The sequence below is a fragment of the Mus pahari genome, chromosome 3 (assembly GCF_900095145.1).
Source record: "Mus pahari chromosome 3, PAHARI_EIJ_v1.1, whole genome shotgun sequence".
Classification (NCBI taxonomy): Eukaryota; Metazoa; Chordata; class Mammalia; order Rodentia; family Muridae; genus Mus; species Mus pahari.
In genome coordinates, this window is record NC_034592.1 from 10,218,167 (window position 1) to 10,227,871 (window position 9,705).

Below are 9,705 nucleotides of genomic sequence, written 5' to 3' on the forward strand. Positions count from 1 at the left end.
CTGTTTTGTGTACTTACTTCCCTATTTTCTTCTGTATAAATAGTCTGATGCTCAATTTGACAATTCGCATTCAGATACCACACTATCTTGTGTCCGTGTCTGTTTGTCACCTCACATTTGCCGAATCCTCGCTCACCTGCAACCAGAGACCCAGAAAAGTCCTTCTGCGGCACATCCGATATTTTTTTTTTAAAGATTTATTTATTTATTATATGTAAGTACACTGTAGCTGTCTTCAGACACTCCAGAAGAGGGAGTCAGATCTCATTACAGATGATTGTCAGCCACCATGTGGTTGCTAGGATTTGAACTCAGGACCTTCAGAAGAGCAGTCAATGCTCTTAAACGCTGAGCCATCTCTCCAGCCCCTGTAGGACATTTTCTTAATTAGTAACTAAAGGGGGAGGGTGCTGCCATTGTGGGTAGTGCCTCCCCTTGGCGGGTGGTTCTGGCTTCTATAAGAAAGCAGGCTGAGCAAGCCAGGAGGCTTAAGCAGCACCCCTTCATGGCCTCTATTGCTCCTGCCTCCAGGTTCCTGCCCTGTTTTGAGTTCCTGTCCTGACTTCCTTTGATGATGAATAGTGATATGGAAGTATAAGCCAAATCAACCCTTTCCTCCACATCTTGTGTTTTGGTTATGGTGTTTCTTCACAGCCACAGAAACTCTTAAGACAAGGAATAAGTCCTATGCAGTAATGTTTTAAGTTTTAATGTTTTTGTGTATGCCCATGTCACAGCACATGTATAGAGGTCAAAAACCCCTCTCCCACTATGTGACTCCTGGAGACTGACTCAGGTGGCTGGGTTTGTTGGCAGGCCTTTACCTGCTGAACCACTTGCTGGCCCTAGTTTTTGTTTTACCTCCAGAATGTTTTACTTACTAATTCATGCATATACCATTAAGTCACCTGGATTTGTAAATAATCTATATTAGTTACTTTTCTATTGCTATGATTAAGACAGCATGACCAAGGCAACTTATTAAAAAAATAACTTGGGGCTGTTGAGATGGCTTAGTGGTTAAGAGCACTGGTTATTTCTCCAGAGGACCTGGGTTCAATTCCCAGCATCCACAAGGCAGCTCACCATTGTCTCTAACTTCAGTTTTAGGAGTTCTGACATCTTTACAAGTATACACATCCAGGCAAAACACCAATGCACATTAACAAACACCAATGCACATTAACAAACACCTATGCCAGGCAGGGATGGTGCACACTATTATTTGCAGCCCTCCAGACTCAGAGGCAGACAATCTGGTCTATAGGACAACCAGGGCTATACAAAGAAACCCTGTCTTGAAAAACTAAGCTCACTGGGAGTGCCTTGAGCCTTTTGAAACTTCAATGCTCACCTACAGTGACACCTAATCCTTCCCAAACAGTTCCACCAACCAGGGACCAAGTATTCAACCTGAGCTTATTGGGGGGCGGGGGAGGATATCACTCAGTCACACAAAGAAACAACACTGCTGCAATGTAGGTTAACTAATCTTGAAAGGAGAAATAATTCTTTTTTTTTTTTTTTTAAATCACACTCTGTAAAAATAAAAGAAAATGAAACAAATGTATAAACTGTTTATGATTCACTCTGTGGAAACAGGGAAAGTAGAAAAAAGCATTTTACAAAAAATATACAGTGTCTTCCTTCTCTTCTGTATCCTTATATATAGCACATTGTTTCCCTGCTTATTCAGCCATCTATTTACATACTTTTCTGACTATGTCAGTGCTATATTCATGTAGACCCAGGCAGGCCAGGACCTCTCAATAATCCACAGCAGAATTTAATTTTACTATAACCAATTGTCCAATGATTTGATTTAAGAAGCCACTAGGGGCTTGCTTCTGCAGACTCATTTTTACCCCACAGCTGGGGTCCAGTGCTCTCATATCATAGGCCAGGACTCTTGAACCCCAGGTTTGTTTGTTAATATGGTTCTGTTTATTCTAATTCTACAAAGTAATATTTGTGTGTTAGTAGGGATTGAACACAAGGTCTTTTGCACAATAAACAATTGCTACCTCTAGCCTCCAGCATCTTAGTGCTCACTTTTAACTTGCCCACATCATTTCAGTTTGGCAGTACAGTTATTTAGCCATTATTTGATTCCAAAGGCTTTTTTCTTTCTAGTACTTGAAAACACTCACCAGGATAGTTGAGTAAATAGACTAGAATTATGCTGTTACCTGAAAGTGAGTCATAGTAAGTGAAGTTGTAAATATATTTTGAATATTTTTAGTAAAAAAGGTGACTGGAACATTAAGTGGTCTTTACTAAAATAAGTACAGTAAGGATTCAATAGCCAGCACTGATTATGCATCTTTGCAAACTACATTCTCTATGGCCTGTGACTAGGTGTTAATGAAAGCACTATGGCCAGTATCAAAAGGGTACGAGTAAAATCTTACCCATGATACATGTAAATCTTAATTTTGCTCTTCTAGAGAAATACTGAAAGTCTCAACTAGTTTAAGATAAGATTTGTGAGCTGAGTCTTAGTACATATTCTTTGAAAGAATGATACTGAAACTACTAATTACAGTTACATTTTGTAAGCAAAAGAAATTATTACTGTTTGTCTCTCATGATGTTTGAAATGATATGACAAAGTATAAATTTTTCTATTAAAAGTGAACAAGCTATTAAAACCACTTAAAGTATCACACGCAACCTTTCGACTACCCATTTAAAGAAGCAGGAATTGTAGAGGGAAGCACTAAGAGCATTCAAGGCAGCGAGACTCCATCACTAGTAAGGAGCTAGAACCTTAGTTCTTTCCACTATCCACACCCTGCAGAGACATACTGCTTAGGAAGATAGTCCTGGCTGGCCTTAGTCTTCAAATTGCAGACATACTCCTGTGTTGCATCTGCTCCTGAATATGGGGGCCTTCACCATCATGACTAGCTCACATGATTTTCAGTCATGTTTGTCTCATATGACAGCCCCAAGAACAGCTTTGCATGTAACCATGTGCAAATAAGTTAAATTTAAGTGAAATAGTCATTTTTTTGGGTGTGATATTAACCCTAAAGTGAATAGAATTAAAGTCAGCAGATACAGATAAGCTTATGGCTCATTCCCTCTATTTAGAGTGGTAGTGTTTTAGTTTATTGTTACTTTACTCTTCATAAAGTGCATTGAATAAGATGTAAAAAGCTATTATGGATTATATATAGTTCTAAGGTAAAGATTAATTACTGATTATATTTCTTATAGTGTTTTAATTCTGTAAAAGCTGTTGTACTTAGTAATTAAAAGCTGTTCGGTCTAGGTAAAATAATGACTTTTATCCCATTTAGACCAATCTAGTATTAAGTAGCATATTATTGTAAAACTTCATTCTATATCACAAGTTAGATAAAAATGACATGCATGTGCTACAGACTAAACCCAGATATGGTCAGATGTTGAGCATTATTTCTGGCTTCAAAATAGGAGGTATCTGTTTCGTCATCTGGTTGGGGTACGAAAGGCATAGTCTGATGCTGCAGATTCTCCCAGTCCACTTCACCGAAGAGAGGATGCTGTTTTAGTTCTTAAGAGGGAAATATATAAAAAAACCAAAATCAGAATATGATACCATTACTTAAGCTCTGCTCTCAGGAATTAAAAAGAGTATCTTAGATGTATCCTACTTTAATATGCCACTCAGTGATATTTGTTTAATGTGTGTCTCCCTAGTAAGCTATATACTTTATACTGTCATTTTGTACATTACCTGGTGTATTATAGGTGCCTGAATTATATTTAAGTGAGTGAATGAATGGATGTTGTAGAAGCGCATCTTTCTTGATGCCAGCATCTTCTCACACAGTCCCTCACTTGAAGATGGTTTGACTTGCTTCTTCCCTACCTTTGTAGCTCATGATTAATGCTCCAGTTCTTATTCGCCTCCTCAACCACCTGTCATGTCATGGCAATCTCTAAGCACCATCTATTGCCCTACAACTTAGATATGAAGTCTGTCTTTCACTCTGCCTTCTACATCTTTCTTCATGCACATTCCACATATATTGCTGATGAATCATTGTATGAAAAACTTACTATCCTTTTGCTTTGGTCTTTTTGTTTGTTGTACAGTGTGAAATAAGGTTTTTCACACTGTAGCCAGGCAGTGGTGGTGCACGCCTTTAATCCCAGCACTTGTGAGGCAGAGGCAGGTGGATTTCTGAGTTCAGGGCCAGCCTGGTCTACAGAGTGAGTTCCAGGGCAGCCAGGGTTACACAGAGAAACCCTGTCTCTAAAAAAACAAAACAAACAAACAAACAAAAAAACCCAAAAATGAAACAAACAAACAAAGAAAGTTCCTCTCTGTAGCTTAGAATTGTGTAGCTCAAACTGAATGTTTTTACAATTTTCTTAGTCTCTCAAGTGCTGGCTTTCCAGGCATGCACCAGCAAGTATAGCTGGGTTCTGGTCTTTGATGACAATTCTCAGTCTCTCCAAGTCTCTGACTTACTTGATTCCACTGACTGCATCTTTAGAATTTAGTAGTTAGCACTACGTATCTAGGGTATTTCTACCACAGTACACCTTTGTTTATAAGATGTCACACTCTTCATTTTTTGTTTTATTTTGACACAGAGTCTTTATGTAGTCCTTCCTGTTCTGGAATAGTCTCTATGTAGACCTATTGAGGTTGGCTTCATACTGCCTGTCACCATGCCCAAGTCTCCTTTATATTTTTACTACTTCTACCTACTAAAATGAAAATATGTTCACTGGCTGGACTACACTGTGATAGTTGCTAAAAATAAGCATTTCTTTCATCGTTTCTTCTTTGCAGTGCTGGTGATTGAGTGCAAGACCTGGCACATTCTGTGCCAAGTGTCTACTGTGGGGCTACATCTCCTCTTCATATTTTTTGACAGGCTTTTATTTTATTTACTTTGGAGCCTAGACTGGCTTTGAACTCATGGCAATTCTTCTGTGTGCTAGGATTATAGGTATGAGCCACCAAGTCTATCTTTCAATCCTTTACCTTTAAAAGCAACAATATAAATGCTAGTAAATAAAGAACTGACAAGTCAGTAAGAAAATCCAAAACTGTTTCTACTTTTAAGGACAATATTAGAAGATGACTAATGGGGGCTGGAGAGATGGCTTAGTGGTTAAGAGCACCGACTGCTCTTCTGAAGGTCCTGCATTCAAATCCCAGCAACCACATGGTGACTCACAACCATCCATTATGAGATCTGATACCCTCTTCTGGTGTTTCTGAAGACAGATACATTGTACTTATATATAATAATAAATACATTTTTAAAAAAATTATTTAAAAAAAGATGACTAATGATTGTAGTGGGAATATTGATTTAGGAGATTTAAATTTCTTTAAACTAAAAGAAATGATATAATATTGTTTCTGGTACCTTATGGAGTTACAAAATTCAGTGTGTGAGTTGTAACTACACTGGGTTGAGTTTTAAATTGAAATAAAGACACATATAAATGCATATCTATAGGAACTATCATTTTATCATTTCTCCTATGGATGCAATTAAAGGTCTTGTGTATGCTAAACAAGTGCTGTCATTGAGCTACATCCTCCAATTCTGATAAAATGGTAACAGTCAAATTAGCAAGTGTAAAGCAGGTCACAGAGGAACCCTTACCTCTCATCCCAGCTCTCTTTGAATCATCAATGGTTAAAAGCATGTCCATTGCACTTTGAGCATTATCAGATAGCCTTTCTTCGCCTTCTGGCCACGGGATATCTACAAGTACAAATACGCAAGTCAAGTTGTTTGATGTTACTTAGGGAGCTACACTTGGGTATGGTATGTCTTACTTTCTGCAATTCTTGAAGAAATCAACGCCTTTCTGGCAATCTTACTTTCTTCTGAATGCCTTTCTTTCTCTTCCCCTCGGACCCCGTGGTTAACTCTATTATTAAAATGCCTTTATTAAACAGATTTTAAAATCGTTCTCAACTAATAGGGATAAATGATTCTCTTTCTCCTATGGATGCAATTAAAGGTCTTTTATATGCTAAACAAGTGCTCTGCCATTGAGCTACATCCTCCAACTCTGAATCTATCCTACTAGAAAACATAAAAAGAATCACCTCTTTTTAAAATATTCTGGAATACTTGTTGTGGTGTTTCATCATTGAAAGGGGGAATTCCTGTCAGAAATTCAAACAAGCAAACACCAAGTGCCCACCAGTCTACTGCAGGACCTGGAATGTAAAAGGAGTTAGGCTGAATTTGCAAGTATTTTATACAAGTAATTTATAGCAGAAACATCAGTGTATTGATGCTTGAGCCATCAAGGCCTTCTTGCTTTAGGGCTTTCTTCTGTTTCTATACAGTACAAAAACTCAAATTACCTTCATTCAGGAAATAACCATCACCTTAGCTTTCTAGAGGTTTAGATTAGCGATATTTTTCAAGGCCACTTTTTGATAGATTAATAAATTCTGATAGTTTGAATATCTGATGAATTCTAAGTCTTCAAGAGCAATGAAGGAGTATATTTCAGAAAATATTAAGTCAAGAAATGACAACAAAGAAAGACAATGCTGGGGGGCTGGAGAGGTGGTTCAGTGATTAAGAGCACTGACTGCTCTTCTGAAGGTCCAGCGTTCAAATCCCAGCAACCACATGGTGACTTACAACCACCTGTAATAAGATTTGATGCCCTCTTCTGGTGTGTCTGAAGATAGCTACAGTGTACTTACATCTAATAATGATGGCTCACAACCATCTGTACAGCTATAGTGTATATATATATATATATATATATATATATATATATATATATATATATATATATATANTATATATATATATATATATATATATATATATATATATATATATAAGAAAGACAATGTTAGCATAAACCTTTAAACCCAGCATTTGGGAGACAGAGGCAGGCAGATCTTGAGTTTGAGGTCAGCTTGGTCTACAGAGTGAGCTCCAGGACAGTTAGGGTTACACAGTGACCCTGTCTTAAAAAACAAAACAAAACAAAAAACAAATACAACAACAACAACAAAAAATTATACTGTATTTCACTTGTTTTACCCAAGGTATAACAGTAATATTTATACTAACTGAAGGAAAGGTAATTACCAAATGCCCTAAATAGTGTTTTACGATGTATTTTGTTGATGCAAAAACATAGTTCTTAGTTCAAAAGGAGTGATAGCTATTCTGTAACCAAATTTGAATGATCATGGTTCAGGAACATAGATTTAATTTACCTTGAATGACGTGTTCCAGGGTTGAGGAGATACTTCAGAGCTTAAGAGGACTGGCTGCTATTCTAGAGGACCTGGGTTCCATTCCCAGCATCCATAACCATTTATAACTCCAGCTCCAAGGGATCCAATACCTTCCTCTGGCCTCAGTAGGCACCAGGCATGCACATGGTACACAGACATATGCAGGCAAAACACCATACACATAAAATGAAAATAAGTAAAATCTCAAAAAAGATAAAGGTATGTTCCACTGTAGAAGTGGTTACATAGGACTGTATTAACAAGGAAAGTCATTAGTCAGACACTGACCAGATAACACTGGTGGAGCCCACAGGTAGGTTATAGAATAAGCAGGAAAAATTCAGTTATAGTTTTCAGATACTATCTGCCAACATTCTTAAGCTTTTGGATTGGTGGCAGCTAGTGGTTTGCCAAAAATGAACATTTGTTTTTGCTCTTTGCTTTAAAACATTTTAAAGGTTTTGATGATCACAGGATGTTAGGTCAGACACAGAGGTGGCAGTGAATGGCTTTCAAATGCACTAAAAATAGCCCAAGATAGTTTGACTCTGGTCTGTGATACTTTTTAACTCTCCATAATCCTAATGTTCAATCATTTTTAGTCTTGTAGAATCTTTAACACAGACATGGACATTTCTGGGAAGTTCATTCATAGGTACTCAAATGGCCAAATCACAACTTGTGCTGCCAGAGGTCAAATGTTTTTATGCCACAAGGCTAGGAAGGCTCAATCATACCATCTGAAAAAGACTGGGCCAAATAGACAAAAGTGCAGCCTTTGGAGGGAGGAACATTTGGTAAAATCATTAAGAAGTGTATCTACGTATTACGACCCGAGTCTGAGTTTTCCCTGTATCACAGGAGTACGATACTTACAGTCTAGTCAGGCAAGATGATATGTGCCTGATTTGCATTGCAAGTTCTAGGAGAGCCAAGGCTACAGAGGACCGGTTTCAAGTCCCCCGAACCCCACTTCCCTCCTTAAGATATTTTAAGACTGCTTACTGCTTGCCTTTCTAGGTTCAAGTTAGGACTTGACTCTAGAGCTAGAAGTTCAGGGAGATCCTCTAGCTACATAATGAGTTCAAGGCCTGCCTGAGCTACAATGAAACCCTGTTTTGAAAAAACAGTATGGTTTAAGGAAGCAAGAGTAGCAGCTGAGAGAACCAATTTAATTGACCAAGTTGACTATATATTTCTCTATGTGTCTACAGTCGTTTGACTATATGCAATGTTTTATTTAGAGTATTTTTTAGTTTTCCTTTTTGCTAGTTTGATTATATTGCTATGACCTCATGTGGCATGACTAGTTCAGGTTTTAGGAATGATTAGCTTTAAACTTCTAGGTTATTATAAATCTTGTGACTATATTTGTCCTAATATTTTGGTATTAATTCAGATCAGATGACAATATCATTTCAAATTGTTTTTTCAGAAAAATTGCCTTTTTCCTGTGTACCAAATATTAGTGGTGACAGGAGCAGAAATAAGAGGTCAGATCCCTTGGAACTGGAGTTATAGATTGTTGTCAGCTGCCATGTGGGTGCTGGAAATTGAACCTGGGTCCTCTGAAAGAGTAGTCAGTACTCTTACCTGCTGATTTTTAAGTAAGATTTAAAGGTTAACTATGGTAAAATTAAAGAGTATATATAGTAAGTACATATATGTTTTTATACCTGTTTATGGCGCACTTTACTCTTTTTGTCTATCCTTTCTGTTTTGGAAAAATCTTTTACTAAAATATACTATTTTAGAAAAATCTGTACTTAATATGAGATAAAGGTGACATACTATATCTTATGTATGCTTTACTGCTGCTTGGATTCTCAAAAGGGCTCTTAGTGCGTTGTTTTTTTTCCTAGGTCTTAAATTAATTTGAGCATTAAAGAATGTCCCATTTCCACAAGAGCTGGCCAAGATGATAACTGACGCTGGAAGATGAATTTGTCTTAGCAAAGGAGGGGAAAAGATTGTTAGACATCTTTCTTTGTTGTCCATGTAAGTATAGTTTTGGAGAAGGGAGGAACTAGCAAATGATTCTTCATTCCTGGAGGAACAAAGGGAGAGGCAGGAGTCTCTTGGGATCAGTGATGGCAGACTGGATCCCCATTACTTATGTAGTTACAACATCACCACCATCATATCTGAAAATTGAAAGGAAAAGGATTCTGACTTTCTATCAGATTGCATCTGTCAGAAATGGACCTGCACACTGAAATGGACATGAGCACACTGAAATGGGCATGAGCACACTGAAATGGACATGAGCACACTGAAATGGGCATGAGCACACTGAAATGGACATGAGCACACTGAAATGGGCATGAGCACACTGAAATGGGCATGAGCACACTGAAATGGACATGAGCACACTGAAATGGACATGAGCACACTGAAATGGGCATGAGCACACTGAAATGGGCATGAGCACACTGAAATGGGCATGAGCACACTGAAATGGGCATGAG

At 37.7% G+C, this 9,705-nt stretch overlaps 1 protein-coding gene and 1 pseudogene across 1 annotated transcript in view; both read right to left on the reverse strand.

Moving 5' to 3' along the window:
- Positions 1-1,585: 1,585 nt before the first annotated feature.
- LOC110319673 lies at positions 1,586-2,077 on the reverse strand (annotated as a pseudogene).
- A 991-nt stretch (positions 2,078-3,068) lies between these two features.
- The window catches only part of Mastl (microtubule associated serine/threonine kinase like), a 41,184-nt gene continuing 34,547 nt past the window's right edge, over positions 3,069-9,705 (reverse strand). The window contains exons 10-12 of the mRNA XM_021193310.1: positions 6,074-6,187; positions 5,622-5,723; positions 3,069-3,541 (exon numbers count right to left, since the gene is read on the reverse strand). Coding sequence (XP_021048969.1) covers positions 3,384-3,541; positions 5,622-5,723; positions 6,074-6,187 — 374 coding nt within the window. The 3' untranslated portion in view covers positions 3,069-3,383. The remainder of the gene's footprint in view (positions 3,542-5,621; positions 5,724-6,073; positions 6,188-9,705) is intronic.